The sequence below is a fragment of the Adiantum capillus-veneris genome, chromosome 21 (genome assembly GCF_014529385.1).
Source record: "Adiantum capillus-veneris isolate H3 chromosome 21, ASM1452938v2, whole genome shotgun sequence".
In the NCBI taxonomy this organism is placed as follows: Eukaryota; Viridiplantae; Streptophyta; class Polypodiopsida; order Polypodiales; family Pteridaceae; genus Adiantum; species Adiantum capillus-veneris.
In genome coordinates this window covers 114,499,885-114,520,229 of record NC_140951.1, presented here as the reverse complement: position 1 = coordinate 114,520,229, position 20,345 = coordinate 114,499,885, and the positions used below count along the sequence as shown (strand labels likewise).

The window sequence follows — 20,345 nt, the reverse complement described above, 5'->3', positions numbered from 1 at the left end:
GGTGCTTTTAGGAAGTAGGAAGAGGGAGTATTGGAATGTGTTTTTGGAGTTTAGTGAAAGCAGTAAGTAAATAATAAAGTGGTCTGACCAAAATGAGAAGTTAGTGCCTGTTGTTATGTCAATGAAGGAATTTGTAGTCCAAATGTGGTCCAAAGTTGAATCGTAGATTGTCATGATGTGGGTTATATGTTGTGTCATATCGTGTGTGGAGAGGAGGTTAGATAGCAAGGTATTCAAGGGTTTGGTAGTTAGCATTGATGTTGAAGTCATCGAGTAAAATATTAGGGGTGTGTTGGAGGTGAGGTGTGAGTAGTGTGGTCAATGTTTGCAAGAGCAAGGGAAGTGGAGTTGAGAGTCTGCGCTACAATGTTACCGGGTTTATTGGTGGACCATGTGGTGTACTGGGGAGTGTTGTAATGCATTCTATTTTGTTCATGGGAATGATGTTGTGGTGTTGTAGATGTATGTTTCTCTTTGATGTGAAGAGGGATACTCCCATTGGACCAGTTGTTTGAGTGTGTGTGTAACCGTGTATGGCCATCGTGTTAGCATGTTGTAGCTTTGTTTCTTGGAGAAAAAGAATGTGGGAGGCCATTAAGTTATTATCATGAATAAGGTTTTTGTAGTGTTTCTTAAGGGACACAATGTTAAGAGATTGTATTATCAAGTGATTGTCGGACAAAGAGTGGAGGTCAAGCTGTGAAGGTTGCCAAGTGGCATGTGTTTTGAGGTGGTGCAGCTCATCTAGAACCATTTGGTCTACTTTAATATGGGTGGAAGTTAATTCTATCAGGAGGTAAAGGTTGTTGGGATTTCTTATGCTAGAGAGGGCAGTGTACACAAGACCATGACTTTGAATGCTGGTTGGATCGAAAGCCAAGGTGTCTAGTATCAAGCCTTGTGCACGGTGTATGGTTCTAGTAGCTGCACGCTAAATTGGGAATTGTGTTCTAGTAATAGTGTTTAGGGAGTTATTCCCTAGTATTGTCTTTAGTTTTTTGTAGTTAGCTGATGGGAGTTAGCTTCATTAGTTGAGTACTTGTCCTCCTTCACCCGAGTGCGGCCGTGTGACACTGAGAAAAGCCCGTGGACACACTTTGTATCACCTCCCACTAGATGTGTGGGCATTGCTACCAAAGAAAAAAGCTTTCTATAGTTAGGTTACGTGGACCTTCTTGTAATTTTGACTATCATGGCACGAATATTGCTTGCGATGAACAATGTTACTACTTAGACTCCATCACATCTCGGCTACAGTGCTACTTATGGGACTCTCGAGGTGAACATGTACGCAGTACAACGCTGCGACAGTGTGGAGATTTGAGAAGGTGTGCACGTTACCTCAGTCTTGCGCTTCACCTTCACCCAAATCCCTCAAAAGATGATGGCCGTCCACGTGGACGGCATCCTTCAAAGTACGCCCAACCCAACACAACGCTAAGGCCTTTCCTCAGTAGGCCAAAAACCCAAAAAGTAAACCTAATTTTCTAAAGACCCATTGGATTCGACGATGCACGACATCTCTGTCTATCTTCTCACAGATGTGAGGCAGTCTCGGTAGCAGTCGGTACCATGATCCAGTGTTCGAGAAAAACGTGTCTCAGCTTAATATCGTGCAGTTTTCAATTTGAAAAATGCCCGTTGAGAGCAAGGAGAGAAGGAGAAATTCCGTCCCAAAATAGAGAAAAATAGTGTAGAAATTTGGAAAATAAATGTAATTTTCTAAAATTTCCTCTTGCCAAATTCAATAAGTTTGGAAAAATGATTTTTTCCGAACACTGCCATGATCTCTCTCTCTCTCTCTCTCTCTCTCTCTCTCTCTCTCTCTCTCTCTCTCAAAAAATCAACTTGTCCGACTTGTGATTCATGCTTTCAAGCTCAGCTCACAAGACCAAGCTCTTGAGCGTGTGAAAAAGATGAGTCTCAACCTACATCACCAACCCTGTGTACCAACCCTTGCGGAGCGCCGTGTAGTTGCAGCTAGGAACTGTGTGCAGGGTACTCATAGAGAGAGAGAGACTATCAAGCCTGGGCTGGACTGCGGAAAATGCGAGTCGACGAGTACAACTGCAGTAGTAGACTCGCACACGCACACGAATCTAAGCTTTCTAGGAAAAAGTTTCAACTAAACTTCACAACTAATGTTTACATCGACAATTTCCGATTGGCAATGCCTTTCAAAAAGGAATTAATGTTTTAGGTGGATGGAAACAACAATCATTCATAAGAAAATAAGCACCATACCTTCCCTTTGCGTACAATCAAGCTCGTTAAATAGGCAAAAGGCTCATGCATCTTGGGTACATCATGGGTGACAAGGTACAGCCTTGCACCATTGCTTACATAGGTTAGTTGGATTTCTTAAAGTGGAGGATCTACATGACATAGAGATACATGTACTTTATAGGTTATGGCCCATGGCATACCTCAACACTATCTAACTCCGGCTCTTAATAACCCCCAATCGGTGGGATTTACGAAGACCGGGAAGTGGCACATGAATCTCGAGGCGAAGGGAGGGTCCACAAAAAGTTAACGCATGGATGAGGCCGGAGATTTGAACCCACGACCTTGCAGTTGGGAAGCTAATGAGCTAACCACGCAGCGCGTGTGGTGTGTTGAAACCACTATGAGCACCCTTCATAAGGTAAGTTACAAAATAGCTATTAATTTCCGAGGTACAACAAACAATGACAATCTCCACTAAGCAGCAACACACCCGTTCCTCCTCTTCAAGCATCTATAAGTTTGCAACCAGCACCAGTATTTATTCAAAAAAAACATCAATACATGGTATGACTATAGCTTAAAAACCCAAAACCTCGGATGCAGACAAATCTCCAAGATAAGAGAACACAGACTAAAGTCGATCATAAAGCCTCTTGGTTTCAAAAAAATGCCACACAAGTAGAGCCTGGACAAACGGACATCTTTGACATCATAATTTGATTCAGGAAAAGGGGTCCCATTTACAAATAGAGAGATTTTAGATAACCTCTTGGGAAAACACCCTCTGCTTGTGAGCTCGAAGTTTGGACGTATCTACAAAGGCATCATTGATTGCAGTTCCTCACATATGACTACAATTTCTACGCAAACCTGTGGAATGAGAAGTATAGTATAAGGAAAACAAAAAGGCTACAAAATACCTAGGCAAAAGCAGGTACTCCCCGAGCATCGGGTTGTTCTGAGGCAAAACCCTCAATGCGCACAAAGGGTTTCGACCCATATGATGTGCCGCAAGATGACGATTTCTTGTATGTTGAGTTGCCTCCAGATTTGCGGGTGTAGTTTTGAGGAAGAAACAAAGGCGATGGTACGGCTTTCTTTTGTGTGAAATGTACATCTATACTATATATAATTGAGCTTAAACTTTTCAAGGAAAGAGAGGGCATCGATGTGTCACTCTCTCCTTCATTTCAAGAACTTAAGAACCATTTGGTTTGAAATGTAAAAGTGAAAGGTAATTCAAAAGTCATTTGGTTTGAAATGTAAAAGTGAATGGTAAGTAGCAAGTACATTGATGGTAGAAAATGAAAAGACTCGCTTTTGATGTCTCAGTTCTCTATCAAAAATCAGAATACTTAGTACCATAGATATATTTATATAATCTAAACTCTTTAGCAAGGCCATAGAGTTTGAGTTCAACTTTCAATTTTGAAGGGTAATTACTTTTGTTTTTGTAAAGGATGGCTTTACTTCGCAACTTGGAAAAATAACGAGCAGTGAGTTGTACCACACGTCGATAAGTTGGTCTGTCTTGAATGTGTGTGTGTGTGTGTGTTGAACGTGTGTGAGTGTGTGTGTGTGTGTGTGTGTGTGTGTGTGAGAGAGAGAGAGAGAGAGAGAGAGAGAGAGAGATGTGACATATTGCAGGTTTGAGAGAGAGAGAGAGAGAGATGTGGCATATCGCAGGTTTGAGAGAGAGAGAGAGAGAGAGAATATGTTTCATTTTCTACGGCACCGTTGTGTGTGTCACAGGTCTTCATGTGTGTGTGTGTGTGAGAGAGAGAGAGAGAGAAGACTTTGTTATTTGCTGTAGCTCTGTGCGTGCGTGTGTGTGTGTATGAGAGAGAGAGAGGGCCAATCCCATTTAGTCTTGCTGAGCAGTGCCATATGTCTATTTTTGTTTGAAAGAGAGAGAGAGTGCCATTGATTGGCCTTGGCGCTTGACAGTGAATGCTTCCCCCCCCCCAACCCAAACTCGATCATGAACACAACCCACCACTTACTTCATGCACAACTTCTCAAATGTTGCCACAACATGCCTCATGTAGTTTACTCTATCAACACCCCTGGCTGTCAATAGCTCATCCGCCACAAGCCCCACACCCTTATACAACCTCAATCCTCCGCTTGCCAGGACGCCAAGACTCTGGATCCAATACATGTCCCACTCGTCACAAGCGCTTGTTGAGCCACCTACTTCTCTACCGCTGCCTGTCCGCCACCATTGATCCTGACGAGCTCCATTTTTGCCTAGCTGCGACCCTCCACACCATGAGAGACAGAGAGAGAGTACCACATCCGTCTCCACACTTTCTTCGTCTTTTTTTGGCCATTCAGTGCATGCTACAATGTTGAGAGCTCCAACATGATCATCCAAGCTTTTTAGCTTTCCCAAGTTTTCACATCTCGAACTCCTGACTGTTGCTACAGTGCTCATGGCAACGATCGTGTAAGGTGGGTCTTCCATTCAGTGTTTGGGAAAAATGTGTCTCAGCTTAATATCATTTTGTTTTCAATTTCAAGGGGAAAAGGAGATATTCCGTCCCAAAATAGATAAAAATACTCTAACAAATTACAAAATAAACATAATTTTCTAAATTTCCTCTTGGAAAATTAAAGGAAAGCAATTTTGTATGTTTGAAAAAAAGATTTTTCCAAAACACTCATGTGATTGCATTGGAGGATGATCACTGCCAATCGAGGGTATTGGCCTTGGTCTTGAAGTTAGCAATCCTTTGCTCATTTGGATCCTCCTTGGTGCTGCATACCTAATGTGGACCCTTTGCCTCCCCTTAGAAATGATGACTCCGGTCTCTTATTGTAGGGCTGCCTCCATGTCATTTTGCTTAAATTTAGAGCCTGGTCACTTTGGAACGGCTAAATAGCCTTCCAGCTTTGTTTGCAAGTCAAGAAAATCGGTGGTCTTTTTAACATAAATGCTTGATTTGACTGAGTGATGAGACAAATCTTGAGCAGGTTCCTGCTAACCAAGAGGGAAACAAAAGTCAACCATGTAAAAGACTGTGCCCGTTTCGAGGCTCTTAACTACCACGATTAGATAGGTAGAGAGAGAAGAGCCGGCTCGTGACTGGGCAAAAAGCAAGCTCGCTGGTACACGTGACCAGGCTCTTCGCCTCTCACATGCTTCATTTTAATACAAACTAGACATGCAGCCTGAGAGAGAGAGAGAGAGAGAGAGAGAGAGAGAGAGAGAGAGAGAGAGAGAGAGAGAGAGAGAGAGAGATAGATTTTTCTTCCTACTGATGTGGTTTGAGACCTGTTAATCTTGAGACCGACTAATCTTGACTCTCAGCTATTAAGTTTAGGCAAACCTTATCCAATCCAAACATTGTTGGCAACAAGTCGTCATGTTGCATAGCATGTTAAAAGAGAGAGAGAGAGAGAGAGAGAGAGAGAGAGAGAGAGAGAGAGAAGAAGAAGAAGAAGATCATAAGAGACCTAAAATTTTTAGCCGATGAACGTCGATTCTTGAACTCAAGGACTTGCATGCTTACATACTTATACAAGGAGAGGGGGACACGGTGACCTCAAAGGTTAACGAGAGAGAGAGAGAGAGAGAGAGAGAGAGAGAGAGAGAGAGAGAGATCATCCTTAAAGATCAAACTGACCTATGGACCGAGTACAACATGTAACATGCTTGAAGACTATGGATATAAGGGAGGCCACTAACAAGTTGAATCCATGAGGTAGCTAGGAGAGAAAGGTATGCAAGCCATTGTATGGGTCAAAATGTGGGTAAAGCAAGTTTGATGTGATCAAAAGCTGAGCACTCATGTAGGGTATGATGATTGCACTCTCAAATTGCTAAAGGTTATATTTCGCGTACAAAAAGAGTCTCTCCTCCATGTAGTGCCTCAATGCTCTCTCTCACATTTAAGGGAGTGGGAGCTAAGCCAAATGGCTCCTATGGTATAAAATATGGGTAAGGGCAAGCATGTGAATGGTTAAATACAGTCTGCTCTATCAAAGAAGAACATGCGTGTGTGTATGTTTGTGTGTGTGTATTTTGCAGCATGCCCTTTCTTTTAGCATGATGCCCAAAACTCTTGCAAAGAGAAACGATTGAGTGAAATTTTTTTCTTTCATTGCTCTCACATCAATGGTGCCCAAATGTACACAATAAAACAATATGCACCTTATGTTACTAGCACGCTTATGGTCAATTGCAAGAGACCTCAACATCCATGCAACGAGTCTTGGTAGATGCAAGTGTACACGCTAGCTAGATTGAGTGCAATCTAACCTGTAAATTTTGAAATCTACCCACATATAGAGACAAAGTTGGAATACTACCTTTGAGAAGCAAACGACACACTACTCACTAAATCAATTGTGCATACCAATGGCAAGTTTCTTCTACTACTATGTGGTGTAATGTTGGCATGTTGGGTCTTGGCTGGTACATGCATCCTAAGTGCCAACTACTAGCAGTTGATGACTTAGTTGACTGTGATGCCCCAAATGGAAGACCAAAACTACAGGAGAGAAGCATGGGAGAGTTGCTATCATGACCAATGCCTTGATTGGTAAGGATGGTGAGAGGGGATGCTAATGCATCTAAAGAATTCGTCATTCAATGCAAAAACTATATCCAAAGAAGGATACCAACTCTCTATTAGTCTATTTAGAGGGCCACTACCACTCACCAGGGTCCCATATCAATTGTGTGAGGGGAATGTCTCTAGCCTAATAGCAAATTTGTTGCCTCCTTAGAGAGAAACATAGGATGTTAAGACAAGACATCATGTGAAGGGAGCCCATTACTTAATTCATTCCCAAGAGACCTCAAATTGACTTGATAATTCTTGAACTCAACACACACACACACATAGAAGGGGTGGGGGGGGAGGGACAAACTTGCAAGGATTAGGAGAAGTATGTTGGAGCTTGGCATGACCAACTAGAAAGAGATTTGTCCTTGGTCAATCCACAAGAATGTAAAGAGTAACTACACTTTATTAGTTGTTCGATCTTACACTCAAAAAGGTAGACATAGTGTTGATCCAAAAGATAGATTTGGGCTTGGTTGATGTGAATGTGGAGGGCACTTAGACCTAGTGTGTTGTCATACATTGTTATCTAGAAGTAGTTATAGTGGTGGTTGATGCACAAGTGTATTAAAGAGCTATAAAATCTCACTTGAGAATCATGGGCATTGCCCTCTCTTTGAAGGGAAGGAGAACAATGGTTGCTTCAATTGATGCACATGTAGCCGCGGCAACGCGCGGGTCACATACTAGTCATGTATATAAGAGGATTGCTTGCTCGGACAGGAAGCAATCCAAATGAGATTGGGCTACCGCCATCATCCCATAGACAAGCCTGGGAAACATCAAAGACTCCTTGATGTTAGGGAATGACAAACAAGCACAACAACGAGGAACAAGAGCCTTCCCATACATTGCGATTACCTTATCCAAAAGAATCTCCAATATCTCAAGCCTTGGTTCTCCTTCCGCAGGCAAAGAGGCGCAACTATAAAGGCATGAAGTTGTGACTCACTTCAATATCTAAACGTCTGCAATACTACAAGCCAACAATCTACTCAAAGTCTAAACAAACAACAATTTTGTTCTCTCTAAAAGTCACCTATACATTTATATAAAAAGCACACACAAAGGGCACTCTAATACACTTTAGCACTTTGAATGGGGGCCCCGGCCTTTGTACCGACTGAAGCACTTGGCATACCTTGTTAGATTCATGAAAGGTTTACAAGTCTGGATGTCCCCTGAACCCATCCTCATTGGAGGGTGGAGTGGTCTGGGGCAAGCAAGCTCCATATTTCCCATGTCCTTGCAAAGAGAGCGTCAACTTCTAATGTTGTGATTCATAACTCCAGCACATTAATGTACAAATAGAATCATGCACTCGATGCCCCGGATTCCAAACTTCCCCTTCTATGTCAAAAGGGACACACCATCTGCACACATTCTCTGCGTTAATGAGAACTTAATGCTACAAGTAAAAAATTTGCAGAGCCAATAAACTACCGGTGCATTTCCTTAAAATGCACAAAATCACAGAGCATAAGCACATTCGCTTGCCAAGGCCAGTTCAAGGGCCTAATGCTGATGCATGGTTACAATCCCACGATAGAGCTTGATGTCGTCCGAACGCGTTGTGAAGTGATAAGAGGAAGGTGTGGTGCAAGGACCCCACCCTATGTGTGTTAAAATAGATCTTAAGTCCTTGACGGTACACTCCAAACAAATAACCTTGAAAATGGCTTGGATCTAAGGCAATGCCATACACTAGCAAACATGACCCTGGTCGACACCAAGAAATTTAAGAATTCCAAACGTGAATGCGACATGTGTAAAGCACATCCAAGATGCCAGCTTCATGATGCAAAGCTCGTGACTTGCCTACCAAGACCACAACGGGGATAACTGGGGAGGGGCTTGCCATCAGCTTTCTCATCCAGGCATGTCCAAGGAAAAAAATAATATGAGTGCAGCATAGAAAACACCTCACATCACCTCCCCGCCAAGAGCACATTTGTGGATGATTCTTACTTCTCTCAGTAAGGACGGGTGCATGAGCAGAAAAAACCATCCTAAATTTGTCAAAACTCTAGCCAGATATCGCCCACACGAGGGGGCTGCAAGTTTGCCACGTGCACAAAGGAGTAAGACCTCCCAAGAAGCAAAAGCAGAGGCCCAAATCAAAGGCAAACTCTGAAGCTAGGGAGCTCAAATTCAAGGTGCTAGGCACACATGAAGTTATGAAGGCTTTTGTAGAGATAAAGGAGTCTAGCTAGACAGCCCCACAACTTCTAAGGTTGTACCGTTGTAGTTGTCTGCTCTCAAATGCTCATCCAATTTATTAATGGAGTGTGGACAGGAAAACAAAGTTGGCACACGACTACAGGTAATAAGTAATGCGTACGGGAGGGACCGCGGAAGCAGAGATCTTCACATTCCTCTCTCTCTCTCTCTCTCTCTCTCTCTCTCCACACACACAAGCCAGAAATTGGTTCTACCTTGAGAGGTAACGAGGATCTCTCTCTCCCTCTCTCAAAAGTCAAAGTGCGTACCAACCTATGAAAGAGGCCCGCTCACGAGATGCCGCAGGACGAAGCAGAGAGAGAGAGAGAGAGAGAGAGAGAGAGAGGTCACAAGGGAAGCATCAAGAGACCGGATCTACACCGCCCTGCAGGAGCTCTAGGAGGACCCACTGTGAAAAAGCGAAGACAGGCATCGGTAATAAGTCTCTATTATCCAAGGAGAATTCCGCACGCAACTCCAAGCAACGCCTTCACGTCGTCCTTGCTCTTGCAACCCTTGCTGTGCAAATTTGCTGGCCGTTCAGGTGGACGCCATCAATAAAAGTACGCCCAAGCAAGCCCAACACTAAGGCCTTTCCTTAGCAGGCCAAAAATAGCTGTGCTCAAGTTTCTAGCCCGCCAGTCAGGCTGCCATACGCCCGTTTTGAAATGGGGTCACCACTCAGTGTTCGAAAAAAATCTTTTTCACAAACGTACAAAAATCCCTCCAAGACAAATCTGAACCGGAAATTTTACAATACTAGCTAGTATGTGCCTACGATTTTCAAAAAATCGTTTTAGACAGGAATCATAACTGATGCCCTTTGATTTCGAAGGGAAAGCAAACTCGTAAGGCAAGGATGGTGGGCCGTGGCCATCAAGTGCTGGGCATCGCCACCACGCATCTGGTGTCGTCTCGCTGCTAGAATGAAGGAGGGGACGCGCGAGCAGGCTGAGGAAAGCGACGACCTGAGAGCAGATTGGCCGAGGGTTGGGCGTTGTTTATTTTTTTATATTAAGATTGGGCACTCAGCATCACCGACGACTGCCTTGTTTGATGGTTATCTCGTACGTCACTGTACTCCTGCTCAGGCTGCCAGAGTGCGAAACATGCTTCCTCATTTAACTTTTAATAGTTGGTTTGAGGTGATTGATGTGGGAATCCGAGAAGATTCTCCATAATAAAATCCGAAAGTCAACGGTATTAATACTTGCAAAATTACACTATTTTCCATGTATCTTAAGCGGAATTTTCTCCTTCTTGCCCTCCCCTCCACCGGCTACTTTGATTTTGCAATCGGCTCAAGGCTAAGGCCCCTGCCACACGCGGGCGGCGGACAAGGCCGTAAAAGCTAAACTTGGGCGTCCTGCTTGTCACACAAGGCGGACAAAGTTTGATATTTTACTTTTCAATCAGTATCCAATGGCCGTAGCCCAGGTGGAAGGCGTTCCGTGATCTTTGCCTGTCGTGCCGAGTTCAACTCCTCTGGCTGAACTTCGCACCGCTTCTTTTGCAGATGTCCGCCACTGAGGGAAGATGGGCGAGGGGTCTGGCCCGGTTCTGTTCGCAGATCAGCGGACACATTTTGGAGCCAATCGTAGGCATCCCCGCACACGTCCGAGCGGACGTGTGTGACAGGGGCCTAAGCTGAGGCACACTTTTCCCGAACACTGCACCCACTGTGTAAAATGCTTAAAACGTGTACACGGCCAGTGTCGTGATTCGTCGAAACACTGAACACATGAAGGCATTGCGAGTCTGTGACTCTGCAGAGCAGCAATGGCAGCTGCTAACATCGACCCAAAGAGCGGCTTTTGCGCGGCAACAGGCACGTACACCAGCAAGCGCGAACGAGCTCATCTCCCCTCAGACCCTTCCCTTACGTTGCCCACCTTCATCCTCCATCGCCCGACCTTGAACCCTTCTGCAATCGCTTATATCGACGCCACCACAGGGACCTCCTTGAGCTATGGCGACCTCAAAACGCAGGTTTTTTCTGTCGCTGCTGGCCTATCCTCTTTTGGGGTCCAGCCCGGCGATGTCGTCCTCGTCCTCTCCCCCAATTCGATCGCCTTAGGCGTCATCGTGCTTGCCATTATGGCCTGTGGTGCCATTGTTACCACCACTAACCCTCTCAACACTCCCGCAGAAATCGCTAAGCAGGCCTCCGATTCTAAAGCCAAATTTGTCGCTTCCTTGCCCTCGCTCCTCGCCAAGCTCCCCAAGCTTCCATTAATCCTCCTCAGGGATCTCTGCAAGGACGATCTTGACAGTCTGCCTCTCCATGGCAAGCTTGCCAGGGCGAATTTAGAGCTTGACAGAAACGGTTCAGCCCTGGTCATTGCAAAGCTAGGGTTTCCTCGATTCTGTACCTTTTCAGAGCTGCTTCTGTCGAAATCTCAAATTGCTTTGCCTCATAGTGGCCGACAAGACGATGTTGCTGCTCTTCTTTACTCCTCAGGTACCACGGGAGCTAGCAAAGGAGTCATCCTCACTCACCGGAACTTCATTGCTCAGGTACTCATTCTTATGCAAGTGGAGGATGGACTCCCATGGGCTTCATGCATCTACATGTGCCTCATTCCCATGTTCCATGTGTATGGCATGGCTTTTTTCGGGTGTGGCCTCCTTGCAAAGGGTTCCACCGTCGTGGTGCAGCAGAAATTTGACTTTGTGGAGACCTTAGCGGCCGTCCAAAAGTTCAGGATCACACACATGCCAGTAGTCCCTCCCATACTGATTGCATTGGCGAAATCTCCTATGGTGCAGAAATTCGATTTGTCTTCTCTGTGCAATGTTGGGTCCGGGGCAGGTCCTCTTGGCAAGGAGGTGATGGACGCATTTAGCGCGCGCTTCCCCAATGTTGTTATTCCACAGGTAACTAAACTCTGCTGTGTAGTTACTGGCTCCTACTGATAGTAGATACGATAAGAAGAGGCCGTTCATCTAGAATCCTGCTTTTACTAAGTTTTTATCAATGGTCTGAAGCAATATCCTTGAGTTTACCCACAATGGGCCAGGCTGCCAGCTACAAAGCAGCATCACTGATTGATTCCATTCTGAGATCAATGTCAAGATGGACACTTCCATATGTAGTTTATTTGTCTGTGTATATGTGCTTGTGTGCATGCACGCATACCGGTGCAACCTTACACACACATGCACATACTTAAACACACAAAATTGTCTGCATGCATGGTATGGTGTTCCCTCTCACAAAAAATTATGGTCACAAGAACACAGTGTGAGTCTATGGATGATTCCAGTTGCTGTTGGCCTAGTGATGCAATGCTCCAACCTTTTTTTTGGTTGGATGTGTGTGTGTGTGTTTGTTTTAGGGGGGGAGGGGGGGTTTGTCTCTTGAGGAGAGCAGCACCTCAAAATTATTAGTACTTCTTCCATGTTAGGGTTACGGAATGACAGAGTCGACAGCAGTGGGAGCACATACAGCAAGGGCAGAAGAAACCAAGCACTATGGCTCTACTGGTTTGATTGCTGCAAATACTGAATTCAAGATTGTCGACGTAGACAGTGGGCTTCCCTTACCTCCGAATCAAAGGGGGGAAATCTGGATGCGAGGTCCAACCATAATGAAAGGTCAGGACATTGAAACTGCATGTTTTGTTGTGGAGAAGTTATGAAAACAAGTGAAATTGATCATGATTCTTTGGGTTTGAAGGCTACTTTGGCCGGCCTGGAGAAACAGCCGCAGTTATTGATAAGGAAGGCTGGTTGCATACGGGAGACTTAGGATATATTGACTCAGAAGGATATCTTTTCATTGTGGATCGCCTAAAGGAGCTTATCAAGTACAAAGGTTTGCAGGTGTGTTCATTACGTCTATCTGGTACTCAGAATAGCACTATCGTTTCACATGCTTTATTCTAGGTACCCAGATATGGCACTATTTCTTGACATTCTTTATCGTGAAGCTTGATTTTAGGTTGCTATTTGACACTACAGGATAGGCAGCTTAATTGTGTGCAATTATGCCATACTTTTCTCCAGCATGCCTCCCTTGACACTATTTGGCACAGGGTGACTAGAGGAGCAATGGCCTCAGATCATTGGGTGACGGGACCGTCCATTTCTCCCAAGGGGCCAAAACTGCAGGGATCACCCCTAGTTCTTTCACCCTCATATTGCAACACGGGATGAATTGGAGCCTCATGACCCCATGCGAAAGTTGCCAGGACGCCCCTGCGCAGCGTTGCCTAATTTGGGCCCTGGACCCCCTCTGAGGGACCCTGTGCCAGATAGTGATGAGGGTCTGCTGTGGGAGTGGACAGAAAGTTGCTCAACACATTTTGAAGCAAAGCTGCTAATGGTTAAATATTATTTAGAATTTGTTTGCATTGACACCAGATTGATTATATGTTTGTTCTTTGATACCTCTATGGGCTTTTCCCAATTCAATTCACCAGGATTATGCACGGAGAGCTCGTTCGTTGAAAGTTTAATGGTTTCCCCAATTTGATCAAGCAAGATTTATGCGTAGAGATCTATGCCTGATTTTGCAGGTGCCGCCTGCAGAGTTAGAAGCTGTTCTTTTGTCTCATCCCAAGATTATGGATGCGGCAGTGATCCCGTATGTTGAGGACTTTTATCATTTATAACTTTATCTTTCGAGAAGATACTTAGTCTTTGAAGCTCAAGTTGTGCCCTGTTGCAGGTTTCCAGATAAAGAAGCAGGCCAGATCCCCTTGGCTTTTGTTGTGAGAAATCCTGAGAGCACGCTTACGGAGGAAGATGTTAAGAAATTTGTTGCTGATCAGGTAAAGAGAGTTTCTTTTCTTTTGTGAGTTATCAGTTATGTCATTTTACACCCTGAAACACCAAGGAGGGGCCTATTAAGTCTGTGCCATTATATTCAAAAGGAGTCAGCCTCCTAGAAAAGGCTCGTGCTTTGTTATGAGAAGTTTTTGAGTTCAAGTCCTTCTGCACGCTCTCAAGGAGAAAGGGAAGCCGATGCTCAACCTGGGTTTGCCGACATTGCTATGCTCATGTTGATAGGGCTTTTGCTCTTTGACCACTCGAAGTGATTCATCCTTGCAAATCATTCCAAGAGGAGGATTCTTCATGATTCTTTGCATGTGCGACATTGTGATGAAGGCTATGCATGGCTCTCCAAGACGGGGATACATGGCTGTGTTGTGGAAGGGGAAACCTGCCAAGCCACTTGTGAGCCCCAAGTCTCTGATATGTGTGCATCATGGGGATCTTTCACATCTAGTCTAATGCTATCTTGGGGGTAGGGGGGGGCTTCATGTTCGTGCTAGTGACAAAGGACTCTGCCTAGGTGTTGAGGTTCTGACTGAATAAGGATAAACGAAAAGACTCTCGCCCTGCCACCTAAAGAAAAGAATGGGGACTTCATGGAGGAATAGCAAAACAAATGTGCCACAACTAGCTGGCGCATGTCGGTTTTCTGCACAAATAGAAGTTTTCATCAGGACAAATATATGAAGGTTCTTTGAAATAAAATCAGTTGTATATGCTTGTCTTTTGGTTTTTGTATCAAATTTGCTCTCTATGCTGTAGGTTGCACCTTACAAAAAGGTTCGAAAGGTTGCATTTGTCACCAGTATTCCTAAATCTTCAGCTGGGAAGATACTGCGGAAAGATCTTGTTCAAATTGCCAGCTCTAAATTGTAAAGCATGAAGCGGGTGGTGACATGATGTCATGCATAATTAACAACCAGGTTCCATCATCCTCATTCTGTGTACCGGATGTGAAGAACTGGGCTATCAACATACGGGATTCTGGTCAGTTTTCTCAGTTTTGATAAGTATAGGTGACTAAGGTTTAGACGAAATTGGGTTATGGTAAGTATTGTGCTGTCAACAAATAGGATATTGTAATTTTGGCAAATATACTGGACATTTTCATCAACTAATTGTAACATACTAACTAGCCAACAACATATATACTTTTGGCTAACTAGCCAACAACGTCAAAAGTACCCATGTTTAGTGTAATCCCACCTAGAAAATTTGAGATTTACCTCTAAATTTTAAATTTGAAGGTGGGAAAATCTGCAAAATTTAGTGTAGAAACCTTCAAATATAGTCAATTTACCTCTCAAATGTCTCATATGTAGGTTTTCCAAGTTTTTGGAAGAGGTATTTTTTTTTGCACTAGATGGAATAGACTTGAGATGATGGTGGCAGCACATCAGCAATAGACATCTAGGGTACAAAAGTAAATTTGGGTAAGATGCAGGTATTAATGGGTGCTTGTGGTCTTTGGGTATATTGCTGGTATTGATTGATTTGTGTGATCTTTGCAAGGTTCAAAACTCAGGTTATGTTTGTTTGTGCATGGAGTTCAACAATTTTTTGTATGTAGCCAAAAAACATCCATTGAAGGTTTATTCTTATCAAAGGCATAGCTCATCTAGAAATGATCTTGCGGTGTGGGAGCCACGAAGTGGAAAATTGATGAAATTCTCTTTGTAAATATTAAAGTATGAACAAAAAACTTTGGATTTAACTTCTCTATGCACGTCTTTGAACACACGTGATATACACAATTTATACATAGTGACCTCTCCTCCCTCCCCGCCTCCCTCGAGTTCCCAAAATACAACAAATGGGATATGTCTAGATTTTCTACTAAAATAGCCCTCAAATGAAGCTTGGGGAGAAAATAGATAAGGGAAATCAAAGAGAAATGGACTCACGTAAAATCCAAGTTAAGGTAAAATTCGAAACAATTATTTGTAAACTTTATTGGTTTTCTTGAAGATAAGAACATAATGATGCCAATATTTTGCAATTTCCACCAATTTAAAACATCTCTAAAATATTGAGATCGGTAAACTTACATATTGTGGAGTGCTCATTAATGTTTAAACTTAACATAAGGTCAAATTATAGCTTTTGAGATGCAATTTTGAAAATTGCACTCTTTCTCACTCTAACAAGCACTAGTGAAAGAAATGGTGATATCCACAATCATCAAAGATATGCAATTATTATTTACATTCAATATTAGAACACGGAGTGATTTTAATATATCCTTGGATGTTCACCACTTATAAAAGTTAGATTTATGCTATCCTCTACCCTTAAATAGGGGGATTCGTCGCATCTTTAAAAGGGAGGACAAGACTCAAACTCATATCATTGGGTAACGACTCTCCATGTGTCTCCTCCAACCACGTGAGCAACCATGCTCTATTGATTCAAGGCGTAAACCTTACAATATTAAAAAAACACATGTGAGTTCGTTGCTACTTTGTCTGTCGCCCTCAACCTTTGCGTGCATTGCACTCATCCACCCATCGCCTCGCTTGTACCGGCTTGTCCTCTCCACGCTTGCTCTTTGTGGTTGCAACGCTCCATGTTGTCCCTCGTCTCGCATCCACGTCTCTAATCCATTTTTCCAATTTTTCTAGCCGGGTACCCTACTTGTGTTACTAACCCTTTTAAGCTTGTTGCATGTATACCCTTAGAAACAAAGTATTCACAAAGAAGCAATCAAATGGTGCATTTTACTAATACACATCTAACAATATTATTTGAATTTTCTTTGATCACTCAATTCTCTTTTATTTATAGGTTTAAATGCACCATTGTAGAGTTATTTCATACAAAAATTTATAAAAGATCTCTACATTATACATTAATTGTAACAAGATCTGCTTATGCTGTAATCTACTAGTTTAATATATTGATGTGATAATGCTCACTTTCTTTCCTTTTTTGTAAGTTATTTTCTTTATAGATATACCTAAGCCATTTGTAACAAGGAAAAATTTCATTGACAATTTTCGAGAAAAAAACTCTTATGAGCTATAGAAACACACTATTTCTTAAATCATTGATTGGACTTGTAGTAAATAGAATTACTATTGAGATGATTTATCATTAATCTATAAAGATGATTTGGGATGATCAACACATTTGCTCTGGATTGGTTTAGGTTGTGTTGGGAGCCTAAACATGCAGAGTACGAGCTACTAGCACCACCATGGAGTGCAGACGAGTAGGTGAATCTTGATGAGTTTGAGGTGGTGTAGGGTTTTCTAGAGGCCCAAAACATTCACGGCCTTGTTTGTGGTGCTAAAAGAGCTCAGCTTGTAGGATATAATAGTGGAACTCAACATTCTAGAATGGATCTCAGATTCCACTACTAATGATTTGCAATGCGGCCCCAATACTACCCCACAATCACCGGATACCCTTGGTTGCACAAGCTCCTCTCATAAAAAATATATGCTATTGCCCAAGGGATGTTACCTCACTTCCTTAAGGCAGATCTAGATTGCTCCTTACAAGAGTCATTTCCTATGCAATATCATGTTCCTTTTGCTTGTGAGTGGCTTGTCAAAGGAGCTTGCACCCCATTTTGGTTAGAAACAATGCTTTGAAGGAAGAAGTATCCGCTTCTTGTCACAAGAGGCTCACACAAGGGTTTCCTAAAAAAGTTGGTCTCTTTACATAAAATTTAGGGTTTTAGATTTGAGTTGGAACTCACTAAAAAGAAGCATCCCTTTGGCTCTTCACAAGGGCCATTAGTCAGTAGCTACAGAATTGGTTCTCTCTCTCTCTCTCTCTCTCTCTCTCTCTCTCTCTCTCTCTCTCTCTCTCTATAGAGGGACAATAGCGACAATGAACAAAGCCTTATGCAAGCATGAAAGAAGGGGGATGGGTGTTCTCATGAGTGCTTTTCAAAACCAAGAGAATTTTTTTTTGTCTTCATGTTTACTGTCTTATGGTGATTGTTAGTTGAAATTTATCTTGTTAAAATTAGCTCTACTATGTCCTTTGCCATTGCCTCCCTGATATTTGCATTTGCCTCTATGAAAAAATCTATCTTTATGTATATTTGCCTCATTGAACGTGATTAAGATTCATCTCCAATAATTGATTTTGCCTTGTTTTAATGTCTCTAGTTTTCTCATTTTAGCGGGGTTATGTAGAGCAACTCAAGAGCTTTGCAAAGTAAGAGAGCTCAGGTGATTTGTCCAGGTAGGAAGACGAAGGTAGGAGCAATAGGGCCAATTTCTCCAACGCAATGAAATAAGTTCAAGATATTGTTTCACTTCTAGTGCTGCCCACAGCGAGATTGCATTTAGTTTTGAAAACTAGAGCCTTGCAGCTGGATCTTCATTAGTTGAAGCGTCATGACAAAGGCAATTAGCTACCAATTAGAATCGCAACAATAATAGGTCATTTCAATCCCAATAGCATATTAAAAGGTTTGCCAAATGCATCTAGTATCTTGTTTTGGCATGTTGTAGTAGCCACCACTTGGCAGTACAAAGGTTGCCTCACTGAGCCTCTGTGTAAATTCATTGTCTAAAGATAGTGAAGGACACTGCTTGCTACATAGTCGGCTCCAATTTGTAACACTTAATCAATAGAAGCAATTAACACGTGTCCGTACAATTGTGGATAGCCCATTCCAGCTATGTAGTGTTGTATTGTCTCTGTATAAATCTCTCTTTTGCATGTATGGTGTAGACGACAACAAGAAATAGCAAGGACTACATAACAAGACATAACTAGTATATTTTGATTGATTCAATGTGGAAATGGTGAGAATTAAACAAGAGAAGCAATGTTGTACCTTTCACCTCATATCATCTTTTACTTTGAAGGCTTTGTAGCATCTCTCCTCGAAGCTTTCACCAAAAACTCTATGACTTCGCATCACAAATGAGATTTTGCATTAAAAGATGTATTAAGGTGAAAACTTGCACATTATAATAAAGATGGAGAGAGGTTCATTTCGTGCATTTGCAATGCTTCTACCCATAAAAAAAACAAAAAAACCATACGTATGGATGGGGTGGAGTTGGCATCATTCTCTACATTTATAATAATATTGTAGGGAATATCCCCTTCCCCCGTCACGTTTATCCCCTCTAGTATTGAAGAGGGACTTATGCTTCTCCTCCAGTGTTGGAGGGACTTTCTTATTGTAAAAATACTATAGATGTACAAGGAAAACTCATTACCAATGTTTTATGAAGACATGTATCATTCCACATTGCCATGCTGTGGTGTATTGTCTATGTGTCCCTTTGTTGGGCATCACAAAAATTATTCAACTCTCATCACCTTCATCTACAATCTTTTCAATAAAAATGATGTAAATTCATTGTTTTAATGTGTACATGATGTAATCTAAGTACTTTTGAGATCACATAAAGGAAATCGAAATACGGAATATAAGTGTACCTTTGGTATTGGTCGTGTAGATCAACGTAGAATATCTTGGATGGATCTACTCCTAGATCTTCCATACATTGTTCTGCCACCTTTCCACCAGTATACATTTTGCCATCATCATCCATCCCGCGAGTTTTGCAAACATGTCCAGTGTTGCATTCACTTTTGCTATCATGCCTACCATTACCTACACTACTTCTCATGTTCTTGGTCTCAGGGTATGATGAAGCTACCGTATTGTCCATCCATAGGGGCACACGTGTACACACACAAACTCATAGTATTTGGGACACCCCATCCCATCATGAATGTCACCGTCGTGTAATGCTACATGCCTTCAAGATGGAAGTATAGTTGACTTAATTTGGAGAGATACACTCGCTTTGCATCCGCTAAAAATAGCCTAGAGCTTTCTGTCTGTTATGCCATAGCGTATGAGAACCGAAGGCTCAATACGGATGAACGAGCCTTGGGCATTTATGAGAAAGAGCTTCTAGCTCTTCTACATGTCCTAGACACATGGAAGCACTATCTATTGGGGACTCCATTTATTTTGCGAGCTGACCATCAAAGTCTCAAGTACTTCATGACACAAACAAAGCTTCCTGATAAAGAAATGAGGTGGGCAAATTTTCTCTCGCAATTTAATTTTCATATTGCTCACATTGAGGGTAAGCACAATCAAGTGGCCGATGCACTTTCACGACGACCAAAAGTTAATGCGGTGTTTATAACAACTCACAATGATCTATCTTCTATGATAGATGAGTATGCTATTGACCCTAACTTTAAAGAAATAATGTCAGCCCTTGCATTAGGGAAGAAAGAGGAATCATTTACCTCACACAATCTAGAATCTCACTACTCTCAACTACACCACCCAACCCGTATACACACAAACGGAAGGAAACTCATTAAACCATACTAGAATCGTATGAAACTTAAGGAACACCATCCCCTCACTAGAATATACCTGTCCCAAAGCCTCTACACTCAAAATCCTAACTAAACCCATCTACGAAAAACGTGTATGAAGACAGAGTAGAATTTTGGAAGTGCTCGAAACTGAAATCTATAAGTACCTATGCATAGCTTATGTCGCCTCGATCCTAATTACTACTTGCACGCAGAAAACAGACATCG

General features: G+C 42.6%; 2 protein-coding genes across 2 annotated transcripts; one reads left to right on the top strand and one right to left on the bottom strand.

Annotated features, from left to right (window-relative positions):
* Nucleotides 1-3,149: 3,149 nt before the first annotated feature.
* LOC147431575 (uncharacterized) lies at nucleotides 3,150-8,171 on the bottom strand. Its single transcript, XM_086494603.1, has 4 exons — nucleotides 7,942-8,171; nucleotides 7,662-7,725; nucleotides 7,484-7,572; nucleotides 3,150-3,351 (listed from the first exon to the last, which is right to left on the bottom strand). The coding sequence occupies exons 1-4, from the start codon at nucleotides 8,040-8,042 to the stop codon at nucleotides 3,150-3,152; spliced, it is 456 nt and encodes a 151-aa protein (XP_086350729.1). The 5' UTR covers nucleotides 8,043-8,171.
* A 2,569-nt stretch (nucleotides 8,172-10,740) lies between these two features.
* On the top strand, nucleotides 10,741-15,116 carry LOC147431574 (beta-phenylalanine coenzyme A ligase-like). The gene is made up of 6 exons (XM_086494128.1): nucleotides 10,741-11,897; nucleotides 12,428-12,617; nucleotides 12,700-12,845; nucleotides 13,541-13,608; nucleotides 13,693-13,795; nucleotides 14,562-15,116. Exons 1-6 carry the CDS (start codon nucleotides 10,800-10,802, stop codon nucleotides 14,673-14,675), a joined length of 1,719 nt encoding a protein of 572 aa, XP_086350254.1. The 5' UTR covers nucleotides 10,741-10,799; the 3' UTR covers nucleotides 14,676-15,116.
* The last annotated feature ends 5,229 nt before the right edge of the window (nucleotides 15,117-20,345 follow it).